General features: G+C 34.2%; 3 protein-coding genes across 8 annotated transcripts; all 3 read right to left on the bottom strand.

Annotated features, from left to right (window-relative positions):
• Positions 1-2,510: 2,510 nt before the first annotated feature.
• Positions 2,511-5,043, bottom strand: LOC120134955 (probable protein phosphatase 2C 42). Of its 3 annotated transcripts, XM_039151333.1 has the most exons (7): positions 4,611-5,043; positions 3,830-3,972; positions 3,602-3,757; positions 3,262-3,495; positions 3,025-3,027; positions 2,872-2,964; positions 2,511-2,803 (listed from the first exon to the last, which is right to left on the bottom strand). In XM_039151333.1, the coding sequence occupies exons 1-7, from the start codon at positions 4,939-4,941 to the stop codon at positions 2,606-2,608; spliced, it is 1,158 nt and encodes a 385-aa protein (XP_039007264.1). In that variant the 5' UTR covers positions 4,942-5,043; the 3' UTR covers positions 2,511-2,605. The 3 variants fall into 3 exon arrangements, with proteins under 3 accessions (XP_039007264.1, XP_039007262.1, XP_039007263.1); XM_039151331.1 differs by having other exon boundaries at positions 3,602-3,972; positions 4,611-5,032; XM_039151332.1 differs by lacking the exon at positions 3,025-3,027 and having other exon boundaries at positions 3,602-3,972; positions 4,611-5,032.
• A 4,877-nt stretch (positions 5,044-9,920) lies between these two features.
• LOC120134884 (glycine-rich cell wall structural protein-like) lies at positions 9,921-13,959 on the bottom strand. The gene is made up of 3 exons (XM_039151266.1): positions 13,796-13,959; positions 13,630-13,679; positions 9,921-10,189 (listed from the first exon to the last, which is right to left on the bottom strand). The coding sequence occupies exons 1-3, from the start codon at positions 13,957-13,959 to the stop codon at positions 9,921-9,923; spliced, it is 483 nt and encodes a 160-aa protein (XP_039007197.1).
• Positions 13,960-14,202: 243 nt separating this feature from the next.
• LOC120134921 (glycine-rich cell wall structural protein-like) lies at positions 14,203-15,258 on the bottom strand. Of its 4 annotated transcripts, XM_039151295.1 has the most exons (3): positions 14,861-15,256; positions 14,684-14,794; positions 14,203-14,599 (listed from the first exon to the last, which is right to left on the bottom strand). In XM_039151295.1, exons 1-3 carry the CDS (start codon positions 15,105-15,107, stop codon positions 14,493-14,495), a joined length of 465 nt encoding a protein of 154 aa, XP_039007226.1. In that variant the 5' UTR covers positions 15,108-15,256; the 3' UTR covers positions 14,203-14,492. The 4 variants fall into 4 exon arrangements, with proteins under 4 accessions (XP_039007226.1, XP_039007225.1, XP_039007224.1 ...); XM_039151294.1 differs by having other exon boundaries at positions 14,203-14,764; positions 14,831-15,258; XM_039151293.1 differs by having other exon boundaries at positions 14,203-14,743; positions 14,810-15,257.
• Between the last annotated feature and the right edge of the window lie 953 nt (positions 15,259-16,211).

The raw sequence follows: 16,211 nt of genomic DNA on the forward strand, positions 1-16,211 counted from the left end.
ATAGGAGAGGATTAGGTTTCTTTTATTCTTGTTGAATAAGAGTTTTAATTGGACTAAAAGAGCTAATAAATATCTTCTAATAAAATAGGAAATAATCTCCTTTAATAAAAGAGGAATTAAATCTCTTATCTTTATCTTCAAATGCCACATAATTTTCTGATTCCTAGGGAAATTCCTAATATGTACAAATTAACACGTACCAACAGTATCTAATAATGCAATATCAAACTTAACTGTGAAGGAAACTATGAAATCATGCATGAATAACTAATAATGCAACTAGACCGAACTTGAATCTAACAATAATTATGGGTAAAAGGTAGACAATTTAGTACTTTTTTATGCTTAACAGTAGTTTTGAAATATATTAAGACTAGAGAAGGTTATTGTATACTCAAATTAAATGGTTTAGCTTCTAGATTGATCCTTAAATTTTAAAATGTTTTATTTGAGTCACCACTACGTCGATACCAAGCCAATTAGGTCATTCCTTAAAGTTGAGCCTTGAATGTTAGGTCGGATCCAACATTAAGTATATTTAAAACACATGGATTTACTTCTAAACACGTGTATCTATTCATGGATAATTTAGATTAACAGATTTAAAAAAGATATTTTCCATTAAAAATTGGGAGAGTTATTTCATTTTTTAATAGATCGTATCTTAATTTTTTGTGTAATATGTACTTAAAATTTGAATATTTTATTTTATTTTTTATATATTGTATCCATTATATATGTTTCATGCAATATTCATGTTAGCCTTTTAACATGCAAGTTGATGGATAGGCTAGAAGGCTAGAATGGTCTCGACATTCTAAGGACTTGATTAAAATGTTTTAAAATTTAAGGTTAATTTAAAATGTGACCCAAATTTCGAGGACGTTTAATGCAATTAACCCTTGTATTTTTTTTAAGGTGTTAAATGATCTTTGTTTACGTAGTTTGAATGGTAGGTTGTATGTAGACTTGTAGTTATAGCTCACGTGGGGATTATTGTGACTTTCCTTTTATTATAGTCGGTCAAACAAGGATTACTTGGTAGCCAAGTCATCAAATTTGCTGCAATTCCCTACTGAAAATGACTTTGACCGACTATATGATTCCTAATTTATTGGTACATATTTATATATTTGTATACAATAATTATGTTTTCTACATCTATCAAAAAAGAATTATGTTTCATAATTTTTAGACTAAATTACGCATTTAGTGCCTAAACTATCAAATTTGATACATTTTAGTATCTAAACTTTCAATTTTGAAAAAAAACATACCTAAAGTTTAATATTTTTATTTTAGCACCCCGTAAAAATTTTAGTTTTTGTTTCATTTTAGTACCCCGTTCAAAATTTAACGTTAAGTTTTTAAAAAAAATGAAAGTTTAAGTACTAAAATGAAATATGATTTTGAATTTTTTTTAAAAAAAGTTTAGGTGCTAAAACGAATCAAAACGGATAGTTTATGTATTAAATACGTAGTTTATCTAATTTTTTATAGGGTAAATTATACTATTCCTCATTGAACTATACTTCTCTCCTATTTTGCTCATTGTACTTTCAATTTTTCTAATTTACTCACTAAACTTTCGAATTGCTCATATTTTCATCATTCCAAATTATTTTATTATTATTTTTGTATAACGTAAATTTTTTATTATTATCTAATATAAAATAATTTAAAATATAAAATAAAACAGAAGGTGACCGGACACTACTGCTGGCCGCCGTTGACTGCTGTAGATGGTGATCATTAGATCCCAAATTTCATGGCTCGCTTCGCCTCGGCACAATGAGGCCGAATCTGACCTCCATTTTGTCAAAACTTGCTTTAAAGTCCATGACTTAGAGATTAACAGTGTAGAATTCGAAAAATTTCAGTCGAGATTCATAGGTTTTGAAACAGTTTTCGATGAAACAACTACCAGATTCATACTATGGGGGTCAAGACAAACCGAGCCATAAAATCTAGGACCGAACGACCACCATCTACGACGGTCGACGGTGGCATCCTACCATCTATTTTTATTTTATATTAAATAATAATAAAAAAATGCCATGTCATATCAAAATAATAATAAAATAATTCAAAATGATCAAAACAAGAACAAGTAGATTAGAAAAATTAAAAGTACGATGAACAAAAGAGGAGAGAGAATACAATTTAATGAGTAATGGTGTAATTTACCCTTTTTTTACAATACTTGCGTTTTGATAATTATTTTTAAGATCAAATCTCGACAATCCTTAAAACGAGTTTGAACCTTCGAATCAATCTTCAAACAATCGAACGGCTTTTAAACTTGAATTTAATTCCAATGTGCTCTGCAACAGAGTAATCAAACCAAAGGCTTAGCATGATTAATGAATGTAACCAGTCTTAAAAAGAAGATCCGGCAGCCGGAAAATCTCGATTCGAATTCTGACACTGGTGATCCTTGATACCGGATTCCATGGTACTGGAAAGTTATCACACCATGCTAACATCAATATTAGTACAAGAGAATGCGATCAAAGGAAGCAACTACAAGCATTCGATTAGATTATACACCGAGTTACAAAGTATTTGCTGTAAATGTTGGTCCAACTCTTTAACATTTTACAGATTAGAATCTCCTCCCTATACCGGAATAGGACCGGTGCATCCAATATCTCGGTGTACCTGGAAACGTCATCCATTGGTAGCGGAGTTTCATTTGTTTGAATTGCAAGAACCGGACGAAGCAGTTATCTATTTGGCCATATGAACTTATCTGTGTTCTAGTGCACTTCGAATCGATACCGGAGGGTCTTGGACAGCACCTCTGGATAAAAGATCATGATTAAAGAATAACACAATAACAGTTATATCATCGTGGAAATGGCGTCGGACCTTCTTGTCAATCTTCCAAAGATCTGAATATCTCATTTCTCGTTTTCTCGCTGCTTCTCGTAGGGCAGCCTTGATCAGCCTTTTAGCACTCCCCTGCATTTTGTAAAGGTACATGAGCAAGGTATTATGAACAGTTGTGGTGCGTAGTTCAACCGACTCGATAAAAGCATGGATTTTGAAAAAAAGACGAAATCGTAAATGAAGAGGAGCTAACAGGTTGTGCACCAAAGATCAAGAGAATGCAGTTTAGTATTAAAAAGAAAAGACTCGGAAAAGCGGATTGGTTAAAGAATGATCAGAAAGCCGACGTTCTATATCGGCACCAACCATGGTGCTCAAGTGCCTAATAGCAAACAGAAAGAGAACACAATGCTTTTATGCCAATCTTACGCGTGGATGACCATGGACGATGGCCACAGCTTTTTCATTGCTCAAGTGTTCCCATAGACCATCGGATGCAAATATAAGGAATGAATCATTCGGGTGGATATCGTAGGAAGCAATAGTTGGAGTGGCACTTAATATCGGCATGTTCATTGGTTCAGGAAGTCTGAATTTTGCATTAATTGGTTCCCTGTTATACCGCGCATGTTTCATATAAACATCGCCTATCGATCTAGAAACCTGCATCGCATACATTCACAAAATTGAAGGCAAGTCCAATGATTAACGAACACTGGACTTAAATTATAATAAACCACGACAGTTGACAGTCCGAGCATGCCTAAACCTGAATAATGCCCTTCACTCTCCAAACTCCGTGCTTGAGAACAACGATTTGCGGATCATTCGGGTGTAAATCCTTAAGTTCATGTCTAATAGCCTCGATATTTGCATTGTGTTCTGTTGACAATTGTATAGCAGCAATTTCTCCGGTGTTGCCAACTTTCTTGCCCAACACAACACGAGAATCACCCAGATTCGCAATAAAAAGTGTTCGCTGATAGATTACTCCTACCAGAGAGCATGTCCCAACTGTTGCCATATTTGGTCGAGTACTCCATAGCTCCGACACCAGGGCCGTAAACCCTTCTTCCGTTTGTTGAAAAGCTCGTTGAATAGTCTCAGCAGTCACAACTCCCCCCGATTCAGCCGCTATTGCTGCATAAACACAAAGCTTAAGAATAACTCAAAGATATGAAAAGAAGAAACACCAAACAGAAAACCCGACGAAGAAACAGATAACAAAGGGATCATGTTTGGCATTTCAGGCAACTTGCAGTGGACAACAACACAATGCCGCTCTAAAATCCATCTATCTCGGAAACTCGAAACCACGACACTAAACCGATAGCTAGTTGTTTTCAACATCATTCATACTTGGCTCTAAAAGCATCCAAAAACCCTTAGAATATAAGGCAACTTGCAGTGGACAGCGACACAATGCCACACTAAAATCCATCTATCTCGAAAACTCGAACCTAGGATGCTCAACGGGTAGCTAGTTATCTTCAAGGTCACACACACACATATATACATATCATTCATACTTGGATCTAAAAGCATCCGAAGACCCTTGGAATACAATGAAAAACTTCGAAAATTAAACAAAAGCTTGGATACATACCCGTATAAAATAATCGTACTCGAGAAAGTATTATACAGTTCAAATTTACTAAATCTAAGTATCAACACGTTTGAAAAGCACAAACCCTGAAATTAACAAATCGAAATTTGAACACTGTTTCTGTCAATGGAGTTGGGGGCAAAGCTTTAGATCTATTGTTTAAGTGACGAACCTCGAAAATTTTTGAACAAGTGCTCGTAAACGTAACGTGCCGCCTCGGGTCCTCCGTGTCCGTCATAGATTCCGACGAAGGTGCCGAATTGGCCCGACTCGATCTGGCTCTGGTCCTCAAGCACCTGGTTCGCTTGGATCACGGCCATGGAAAATTCCCCGGACCCATATTTCCCTATATCACGAAACCAAAGAAACCCGTCTTTACCTTCCCTTGAGCCACCGCTACTTCCGCCACCGCCGCCGAGAACGCCGTTTGTTTCGTGGTTTTCTACTTCATTCCCAAACGGGCTCCAGCAAACCGAGAACAGATTCATTAATCCCCGGAGCATCAGACATCGCTCATCAAAAACAAAAACCAAACCCCCCCCTAAAATCCTACATCCACCGTATATTCCCCATTTTTTTCACAGTATAATTTTGATCTGAGCTTAAAAAAAACAAATCCAAAATTCCCAAGTCCCCAAAACCGATGAATCAAAGAATGGTATGATGATTGATTCTGAATAAAATTTTAAAAAAATGTGTAAAAGAAGGGGAAAGAAACCCAAAGATCTCGTAAGTTACAAGAAGGTGAAAGGTGGTGGTGGTGGGTGTTTGACGGCTGAGGTGTCGGTGGACTTGGGTGGTTTTTTATTCCTCTTTGAAGATATGGGGTGTTATCTTTTTCAAGCTTTCGTTATCTCTGTTTCTTCTTTAAAAGAACCCAACATTTCTGCCATGGCGAGTTCTTAAAGTAATCCCATTTCTATGTTTTTATATAATCAAATGATTTCAGCTTTAATCTGGTCTTTGATTAATTAGTAATTAAAGATTATAAGTGAAATTTTTGGATCTTGGACTTGTGTTATGAAGAAAAAAAACAAACAATCAAAGGTCGACAATTAAGTTCAAAACTTTCTTTTACTGATAAAGCTTTCACTTTGAGCTCATAATTTTAACAATGCCTGTGCTCCAATTAAAGATGCAATTTAATCCGAATCCAACTGGTTTTGGCTCGACCCGATTTGATACATTCGGATTTTTTAATAAAAAATATCAGGTTCAGACGTGTCAGGTTGACTTTTTAAGGGGTTGGGTGGTGGATGAAAAAATTTCAACATAAAGGATAATAATATAATTGTTTTATTTTTTTAATTTTTTAATTAAACTCTTATTTTATATCAGAGTCTGATCAAATTTATATTCTAAAAATTCAAATCGAGTCAAAATCGAATAGAATATATATATTTTTAAATCGAATCAGATTAAATGAAGGATATAAAATTTTCGAATCATGTCTAATTTGAGTAGATAGTGCATAATTTCAGGTCAGATCGATTAACCAAAAATCCTACCTTAACCTGACCCATTGGCATCTTTAGCTCTAATTAGTAAATCTCAGTTTTCAATAAGTTTAATGATATTTTAGTGTTTAATTTTTTTCAAAAAAATGTTTATTTATTCCTTTATTTCTCTCAATTTAAAATCATTTAATTTTGGTATTTACAAAATTATTTGTCTAAATAAATCCTTTTCATACAATGATTGTTATTTAAAATTCTCATTATTAGATACTCATATTTTTTGTCATTAACAAAAGCTTAAACTTAGAAGGATCATCAATCTTTATCAACACACTTTCACATGAGTAAGCAACAATAAATTATTCCTTTTAAGCTTTTTCCAAGCATGAATAGTTAGAAATATCAAATTCCTAACAAGTAACCCCTTATATGTAACACCTAAAAGCTGCAATTTATCCCCGAAATCAGCAACGTGCGGTGTACACAACATCAAAGAGTATAATCCCATATATTTGGCAGTATGGAAATTGAATTCAAAGCAAAGGTTTTCGCACTTACTGCCATTGACAGGATTCAGAATGCCAATTACATGCAGATTCCCAATTTTCTTCGATGGTTGTTGCTCTTTGAATTTTAATATTCTGATTTTGAACATCATTTTCTGTTGTCTCGACGGGTTTAGATGAACCTATGATTCTCCTGATATCACTTGAAAAATTAAGTCCATCGCTGCTTTGATTTGTTTGGTCTTCAACATCATTTTCCTTTGGTGTTGAATAATCGTCGAACACGTGGGGGATCTTTGTGCTTGAACTGTCTTGCTTAGTAACAAGTTTACCCGACAGTCCCAAATGCAATGATATGACTTCCAATTGATGTTCCACATATTCAAGTGTTTGTTGGATATCATCGTTCACCTGTTTCTGCTGCTCAACATGAGCTTGAAGATATCCCAATAGTTGTTCGTGACGAGCGACAGTCTTTTGCAGAGTTTTAATGGCCTTTGTTTCCTTCACCATAGTTCAACCTCTCAATGAAAACACCAAATGTTATGAACTCAGTTTCTTAATGATATGAACTCAAGTAATTAAGTTGTATTCCATTGAAGAACAAGAAATTACAGCTAATAGAGAAGATAGAATGAGAAATAGGAGGGAAGAATAGAGAGAAAACTAGAAAGGGAGAGAGTAACAGATTATAACAATATTTCATGCCCTTCCTTCATTGACTCCACTACATTTTATAGCTAGTTACCGTAACCAACAAAGCCTTGGAATGTTGACTTGTCAATAATTGATAGGTTTGATGAGTTGGCATAGCTGCTTGGTCATAACAGGTCTCACCATTGTCGATCTCGGCCACCGTTAAACGGTGAACTTCACCACCCTCACCTGTGGAAGCGCCTCCCTCGTCCGGTCATAACCCATCGACCCACTCGCCGAGCCTCACCGTCGTTTACCGTAGAGAAGGATTAGAAGATTGGTCGTCTGAAAAATAGTGACGGAGATAAGTTTTCCGACGACGAACCTTCTAATCATTCTCTACGACAAACGACGGCGAGGCTCAGCGAGTGGGTCGACGGGTTATGATAGGACGAGGGAGGCGCTTCCACGAGTGAGGGCGATGACGTTTACCATTCAACGGTGGCCAAGATCGACGATGGTGAGACTCGTACGATTCTTCACAATTTCCAGATGAACGACGATCGAATGGGGGTAACTGATGGTCGGGTAAAGGTCGTGGGACGATGGCAAAGCTCCCAGGGTGGTGGTGAACGCCACGATCGGCCAGAAGAAGGACGAGCGACGACGAGGGGTGGGGCAACAGTTGAAGAGAAAACCAAGTATTTGTTTTTAAATTTTTGTGTTTAAAATAAGAGTGAGAAGATAGTTGAGTGATTAATGGTGTAATTTACCTAAGAAAACATGTTTTTTTAAGTGTAATGTGTCTTTTTAATAGTGGTCATAGGGTTCCGCGTTACTTTTCATGACGAAAGTGAGTGAATCCGTTAACGGTAGAAAACACCATGTATAAAATCGACAATTTTTAAACAATATGTATGAAACTTAGAATTTGATATAATTTAAGTATGAATGGAGTATTTAACTCATTTAAAAATAACAAACAGTGTTAGTGGTTTGGACTACGGAAGGATAGACATATAATTCGAATTCTATCAATTTTAATCTGTTATATTATTTACAAGGGTTTTTTTAAACGTATTCAGATTGTGTCTAAATTTTAAAAGATAAGGTCAAGTTAGATTTTAAGATGGTGTTTGTTTTTGCAGAGGTAAAAGGTCTGCCGTCTGCGGACCACATCTGCAGGCATCTGCAGCAGAAGAGATTGACCAAAAGTCTGCAGTCTGCTAGAAGAAGACTGTTTGTTTTTTAACGTATGTAGACTGCTAAAATAAACTGAAATATAAATAAACTGATTTTTTTAAACTTAAAAGAGTTTTGCAATACTGAAATTTAAATAATTTTAGTTTTATAATACTGAAATTTAAATAATCCATACAACTACAATAATAAATTTTTTAAAATAAATCAATCCATATTTTAAAATAAATCTATCCATATTTTAAAATAAATCAATCCATATTTTAAAATAAATTTTTCCATATTTTAAAATAAATCAATCCATATTTTAAAATAAATCAACTCATATTTTAAAATAAATCAATCCATTTTTTAAAATAAATTTTCCATATTTTAAAATAAATCAATTCATATTTTAAAATAAATCAATCCATATTTTAAAATAAATCAATTCATATTTTAAAAATAAAATTTTAAAATATATTTAAATAATTTTAATTTCTTTGAAGACGTTTGAAGACATAAAACCATGTCTGCATCAAGAAGACCTCGCGCAGACGTTAGAAGAGCTTATGTCTTCTAAAAAACAAACGGCCTGCGAAGCTCAATGTCTGCACGTAGTCTGCGCGACGCAGACATAAGAGCTTTGCAGACCTTATACAATAAAAACAAACATCACCTAAGTGAATAATCTTTGACCTGACCTGACTTGACTTGTTATAATAATATATTTATCCATTGTATTTAAAAATATCTGGAACAATAATTATTTATTTTTTTCGATTAGATTTTTTAGTTTACCCGATACAAATAAAAATTATGTATATATATATATATATATCGGATCAAATCTGAATCGATTAAAAGTCTGATTCGGTTCAACTTATGTTCTCATTTCTAGTTTGAACCAAGACATAACATTAGTAATAATAAGGTGAAAATTATAATAAATTAATGTATGAAAAACAAATTTCTTAATTTAGTGTAGGACATGAACAAAAATTATATTGTTTTCAAATTTCTAAAAATCACATTAGATTTAACATAAGGTTACAGATTGAATATTTATTATGATTAATTGTAGTTGGGGATAAAACTATTTGAAAAATGGGAGGAGTTATAATCCCTCTCAAATTTTGGATAAAATTATTTTTAGGTCTCTTTTAATTTTGAAATTAAACAGATTAAGTCATAATTTTTTGATTTTTCAGATTTAGTTATTTTGTAGGTCCTCTTAATTTTAAACTAGGTGAAGTAGATCCTTATCCCTCTTGACACAATTATTTTTAGGTCGTTCTTAATTTTAAAAGTGAACCAGTTAAGTCTTAACTTACCATTATTTCAATTTAAATCCTTTAAGATGCTTTTCATTTTAATTTTAAACAAATTAGATAATAATTTCTTTATTTTTAATTTTAGATTAATGATTTAACAATTACACTCTAATAATACCGTAAGATGCATGCACTTATCATCTTGGTGCAACAGATGGTGAATAAATTCTAATAATAAAGAGAGAAAAATACGTATTTTGCATAGAAATTTGGCAGATAAGCCTCAGAAGCATTTTGCAGCTTCGTTTTTCATTATTATTTTGCTTGATAATTACTGATCATACTATAAAAATGCATTTGCATGCTTAGAGTTGCACCACCTCAAGAGGAATTTGCATGGTTTTTCAACCATACCATGCTCGTTCTGGAATTAGAATCCTCCCCCAATTCCTCCACCAACAACTGCTTCGCCTCCCAAATTATCGCCATGGGCGCCACCGAAACTTACTCCAAAACCGCCACCAAGACCTCTTCCAGCGCCACCACCGGGTTCACCACACAAAAATCCACCACCACCAAAAAAAGGAAATCCTCCATGACCAAAACAACCACCACGAGGAACACCGAGCCCTCGTCCGGCACCACCAGTCAAACCACCACCGAAATTATCCTTCTCAAACCTCCTGCACTGAGCTATCCCTACGGCAAACACAAACATCAATGCAAACGCTCCAAATCTTTTGGAAATCACTCTCCCTTTCCTGCCCGTTTTCCTTAAATGTAAACACTCTCAACTCTTCATTTCTATCAACGTTGAGCATGGATATACATAGCGAACAACCTCGTATACACACACACACACACACACTCTAAACTCGATATGAATCATAAATGCATGCAGCTGGTTAGTTGAAGATTTTAGAATCTAACTTTGAAAAAAAAAACAATCAAACCCTAATAACTAAGCTGGACGGTGACATTGTATTTAAGCGATAATTTCATCGAGGTTTCGAGGATTTTGATGGTTCTCACTTCTAATTTCATACGTGAATATTACGTAATTTCTTCATTCGGATTGTTAGAAATTTTTTAAGCGAAAATAAATATGCGAGATTAGTATAAAAAAAGAAGGAATAATATTTAATGTGATGTAATATTATATTTTTCTACGAAATTAAAATGAATAATAATATATAACAAACCTACAAATTACAAAGAGTACACCTATATGAATATTTCATTTATCCCAAATTTTGGTATATATGCTAAAGTAACATCTCTATAAAATTGATCTTTCAAAACGTTATGAAGATTACAAGTTGATTAAATATTTCAAAAATGATTGTCTCGTAATTTTAATGATAAATCCAAAAATATTTCTCAGAATGAGCACATATATATTAATAACATAAATATTTTATATAGTGCGTGCACAAATAAAATTTTAAGGTAACCACCATTAATAAAATAAACAACTATTATAAAAAAACTCAAATTTCAAAGTGGGCATGTGCTACCTTGAAAGACACACACATACATCTGCCTAGGGATGGATGCAAGATTTTATGTAAGGGGAATAAACAACTATTAGTAAAATTTGAATAAGCATTTAATACAAATAAATTTCATTTATAAATGAAATAAGATATAAAAATAGATATCTTGTTTAGATATCTTGAGTTGCTCGTAAATTTCCACCATTGTTTAATGGTAGTCACCCAAAGAGCAATGATATGGGTCCGGTAGGGATGGACTTAGGTGGGGCGGTGAGGGCGGTTGTTCCCTAAAAGTTTAAAATTGTCATAAATTTTAGATTTTTTATGTATTTTATATTGAAAATTTGTTTTCACCTTTTAGAACTTTATAAGTTCAAGTTCGTCTCCTAATATAAACTCGTGCGTTCATCCCTGTGGGATCCAATGAACATGTAAATGTACGAGGGTGATATTGATGCCTATTAATTAAGGAAAGACTTGAACGATTTTCTTTCCTCTTGCAGCTTTTAATGTTTGGTATCAAAGAAAGTAGTAATAAACCCAGCCCATGTTATATCTTTAATTCTCATTTAATTTCAACGTATAACGTTTTTTCTCATCTGATATAAAATACTTACGTTGGATTTTGTGGCTAAAATTATATATGGTTTGATTGAGGGAAGGAGACAGAACTAAATCTTAGAGGCTAAAATATTAGATTTTATAAAAATACAATAGATTATTAGGTATTTAAATCTAAAATTCAAAAGAAAATGCTTAATTTATCTAATATCTAAACTTATAATGGCCTAAATTGTTATTAGACCAAAAGACTTGAGAACATTGAACTATCATTCTTTAGTTTGATTGCTACATAATTAAATATTTAATAAATTATTGTATTTTTTTTTAATTTGAATACTTACTTTTATATGAACCAAAATAATATTAGGCCAAAATCTATCAAATATATAAAAATTTTACAGGGACCGAGGCCTCTTTGGACCCCAACGTAGCTCTTTCCTTGATTCAATTTGAAAAAATCATTCATGATTCTTTTAGTGAAATACATGAGAATGTGTAGCAGATGTGAAGGTTTCAGATCGCGTTAAAAAATTCAAGACGACCTTATCCTTAAAAAAACTCGACTTGACCTTGATTTTTTTAAAGGCTTGAGCCTATAAAGTTAAATTGGGTCAAAACTCATAAGGTTCGAGTCAAATGTCGTCTTTATTAATGTTTTGATATTAAATTCTTAATGGATCCCTATTATTTTGATATTATATGATTTACCCTTCATAATATTTGATCCTAACTCCATCCTTACATGAATGAATCTTTTACTCTTTAAAAGTTCAGACACCTAAGTGCAATCCATTCAAAGTACAAGGACCTGTATAATACTTTCACCTTTAACGTCAAGACTGCTAGGAGTCCCAGCCCATTACAATAAACCTTTTAGAAACGCAGGGCTTCTTATCCAAGCCCATTCCGAGTTTTTTTGTCGATTGAGATCACGAAACGCTAAAGTATACTTGATTGTACTGAAACGAAAGTTCAAGTGCTTTTAACCTTAAATCTGACCCGATATAAATATATATAACAAAAAAAATATTTTGTATTAGTGAAAAAGGGACCTAACTGAAAGAATATAGAGAGTGTGATATTATATCAATTGTATTTGAATATATAAAAATCAATTATATTTTTATTTTGGGTTAGATAGAATACTTTTAGCCTTAAATCTGACCAATCCGACTTAACATTAAAAAAATTAAATCTAACTTGAACCCCATTTTTTAAAAAGAGCTTGATTCCATAGAATTAGGTCAGAATTAATCTAATTCGGGTCAAATGTTCATCTTTAACCTGAAGACGAGGGATAAAATTGGAAATTTTCATTAAAAATACTTAGATTCAATTTATAATTTTTTGATCGGGTGAGTGAGAATTTTTTTGTCATGTCGATCTTGATACGAGAAATGATCCGAATCATTTTAGATGGACCTTTAATTATCCCTCCTAGACCAACAAGATGTTCTAACGATAAGATTTTCTGAGATAAATTAAATAGATATGATACGAATGCGAGCTCTTTTAACTCTGAGTTGGGATTAGAATCTCAAACTCATAATGTTCAAATACCACCCACAAGCCCATACATTCTTCAAGGAAATATTCTCTTGTCTAAAAAGGTAATCATTGGAACCGCTAACGACGGTGAACAATGCCTGATTCTTTTTTTTTTCTCAGTAAAGTTTATTTTTATTGATGATGAAAACACTAAGAATGAATGCCTCGGTATAAACTTTAAATGGAGTAAAAGAGTACATTCATCCTAGTAAGCTTGAACAAAGGTGAAAAAACACCCGAGACCACAACATACAGCACTAACATACTCCTAATAATCTGGAAATCAGCATCACCGATATGCACCTAGCACATACAAAGAAAACCACCCATAACTGTAGAATAAAACAGTAACTTTACAACAATAGACACGCACAACATCTTGTGTAAACATCCCTACGACCGGGACCACCTCAACAGCCAGACACAAACAAGAACGGAACCATCCTCAAAGCAGGACGGTGCCAACCGAACATAACACACCCACAAAATTTAGGACTGCCGTGACAAGAGAGAATCTGCAAACTTAAAAACCTGCAACACCGCCTAGAGGCCAAGACTCAGAGACATTTAGACCCACCATGCTTTGAACAGAACAGGAAGGTAATAGAAGAACTTGCACTATGATATTGATTACTGTTCTACCATTAGTGGTTGGGATTTGGAGTAATCAATATCATAGTGCAATTTCTTCTATTACCTTTCGCTAACGTCTTGATGTAATTGTTGTTTTCGACGGCGACTATCGAAACTCCGAACATGAAGATCGCCCGAATTTTCTCGGCCGACGCGACGTTGAACAACAAGAAGATTATCAATGCTGAGATTCGACATGTAACTTCGCAGACGAAGAACATGTTCCATGTATGATCCATTTTAAACCAGGTGAAGTAGATCCTTATCCCTTTTGGCACAATTATTTTTAGGTCGTTCTTAATTTTAAAAGTAGACGAATTAAGTCTTAACCTAACATTATTTCAATTTAAATCCTTGTAGATGCTTTTCATTTTAATGTTAAACAAATTAGATAATAATTTCTTTATTTTTAATTTTAGATTAATGATTTAACAATTACACTCTAATAATACCGTAAGATGCATAGCGTGCTTGATTGAATTTATTCAAATATATTTAATAGGATAGAGTTACAACAATTGTATGCACTTATCATCTTGGTGCGACAGATGGTGAATAAATCTTAATAATTAAAAAGAAAATACATATTTTGCATAGAAATTTGCAGCTAAGCCTAAGAAGCATTTTGCAGCTTCGTTTTTCATTATTATTTTGCTCGATAATTACTGATCATACTATAAAAGTGCATTTGCATGCTTAGAATTGCACCACCTCATGAGGAATTTGCATGGTTTTGCAACCATGCCATGCACGTTTTGGAATTAGAATCCTCCCCCAATTCCTCCGCCAGCACCGCCTCCGAAACCACCACCTGCACCGCCTCCAGCTCCTCCACCAGCACCACCTCCGAAACCTCCACCTGCTCCACCTCCTAAACCGCCACCAAGACCTCCTCCAGCTCCGCCTCCTAAACCACCACCACCACCACCACCTGCTCCACCTCCTAAACCACCGCCAGCTCCACCTCCTAAACCGCCACCAAGACCTCCTCCAGCTCCACCTCCTGCTCCGCCTCCTAAACCACCACCAGCACCTGCTCCGCCTCCTAAACCGCCACCAAGGCCTCCTCCAACTCCACCTCCTAAACCACCACCAGCACCTGCTCCGCCTCCTAAACCGCCACCAAGACCTCCTCCTGCTCCTCCACCACCACCAAGTCCCCCTCCACCTCCTAAACCAGCGCCACCGCCAAGCCCTCCACCAGCTCCACCGCCTACACCAGCACCACCGCCGAGCCCTCCTCCGGCACCACCACCCAAACCACCACCGAAATTATCCTTCTCAAACCTTCGGCAATGGGCTATCCCTATGGCAAACACAAACATCAAAGCAAACACTCCAAATCTTTTGGAAATCACTCTCCCTTTCCCTGCCATTTTCCTTAAATGTAAATCCCAACTCTTGATTTCTATCAACTTTGAGCATGAAGATACATAGCGAGCAACCTCATTTATATACAAACACACACACTAAACTCGATATGAATCATAAATGCATGCAGCGGGTTAGTTGAAGATCTTAGTATCTAACTTTGAAAAAAAAAATCAAACCCTAATAACTAAGCTGGACAGTGGCATCGTATTTAATGTAGTATCGTCTTCTCAACTACTACCACTACTCAGTATCCTATAGCTAGCTAATCCATAATGCTTGCCAGAGCTGCTCCAACACCGTCACCACAGCCGATCCTACTGTTTCTCATAATTTAGTATTGTTGTTGAGATAGTTTGTTTGTGCTGTCGGGGTTTTTGATGGTTCTCCTTTCATACGTGAATATTACGTACTTTCTTCATTCGGGTTGTTAAATTTTTTTAACCTAACATAAAAATGAGATTAGTATAGAAAAAGAAGGTGTAACATTTAACGAGATTTAATATTATTTTTATGAGTTAAAAGAATAATAATTCATAATTTCAGTGATAAATTCAAGAATAATAGCATAAATGTGTTCATATGAGATGTGCACAAATAAATTTTCAAGATAAGTACCATTAGTAAAACGAAATAATATCGTAAAGAAACTCATATTTTAAAGTGGGTTCATACCCACCTTGAAAAACATGTACATCAACCACTGTATAATTATAAAGATTAAGTCTTGTTTTATATTTGTATAATCAAATATTTGAATCAGTATTTAACACAAATATATTTCATTTATAAATGAATTTAATTACTAAATAAATTTTAACCATTAAAATTTAATTTGCTCAAATAAATTTTTTGTTTATATATCTTGAGTTGGTCGTAAATTCCCACCATTGTTTAATGATAGTCACCCAACGAGCAATGATATGGGTCCCGATGAACATGTAAATGTACGAAGGTGATGATGGCTAGTATTAATTAAGGAAAGACTTGAACGATTTTATTTCCTCTTGCAGCTTTTAATGTTTGGTATCAAGGAAAGTAGAAGTAAACCCACCCCATGTGTTATGTCTTTAATTCTCATTGAATTTAAACATATAACGTGTTTTCTC

Source organism: Hibiscus syriacus, unplaced genomic scaffold, assembly GCF_006381635.1.
Source record: "Hibiscus syriacus cultivar Baekdansim isolate YM2019G1 unplaced genomic scaffold, ASM638163v2 tig00110600_pilon, whole genome shotgun sequence".
Taxonomy (NCBI): Eukaryota; Viridiplantae; Streptophyta; class Magnoliopsida; order Malvales; family Malvaceae; genus Hibiscus; species Hibiscus syriacus.

Bases quoted from the DNA above. Each gene is read 5' to 3' on its own strand.
- LOC120134955 (XM_039151331.1), bottom strand. From the start codon at position 4,941: ATGCTCCGGGGATTAATGAATCTGTTCTCGGTTTGCTGGAGCCCGTTT. The intron at 3,973-4,610 runs GTTCGTCACTTA...GTGTTTATGCAG, and splicing joins CTTGTTCAAAAATTTTCGAG to CAATAGCGGCTGAATCGGGG. The intron at 2,804-2,871 runs GTCCGACGCCAT...TCTTTTATCCAG, and splicing joins TTTGGAAGATTGACAAGAAG to AGGTGCTGTCCAAGACCCTC.
- LOC120134884 (XM_039151266.1), bottom strand. From the start codon at position 13,959: ATGGAACATGTTCTTCGTCTGCGAAGTTACATGTCGAATCTCAGCATT. The intron at 13,680-13,795 runs GTAATAGAAGAA...TTCTGTTCAAAG, and splicing joins CATCAAGACGTTAGCGAAAG to CATGGTGGGTCTAAATGTCT. The intron at 10,190-13,629 runs GTTTTTAAGTTT...TGTTTGCCGTAG, and splicing joins GCCTCTAGGCGGTGTTGCAG to GGATAGCTCAGTGCAGGAGG.
- LOC120134921 (XM_039151294.1), bottom strand. From the start codon at position 15,107: ATGGCAGGGAAAGGGAGAGTGATTTCCAAAAGATTTGGAGTGTTTGCT. The intron at 14,765-14,830 runs GTGCTGGTGGTG...GAGGCGGAGCAG, and splicing joins CGGTTTAGGAGGCGGAGCAG to GTGCTGGTGGTGGTTTAGGA.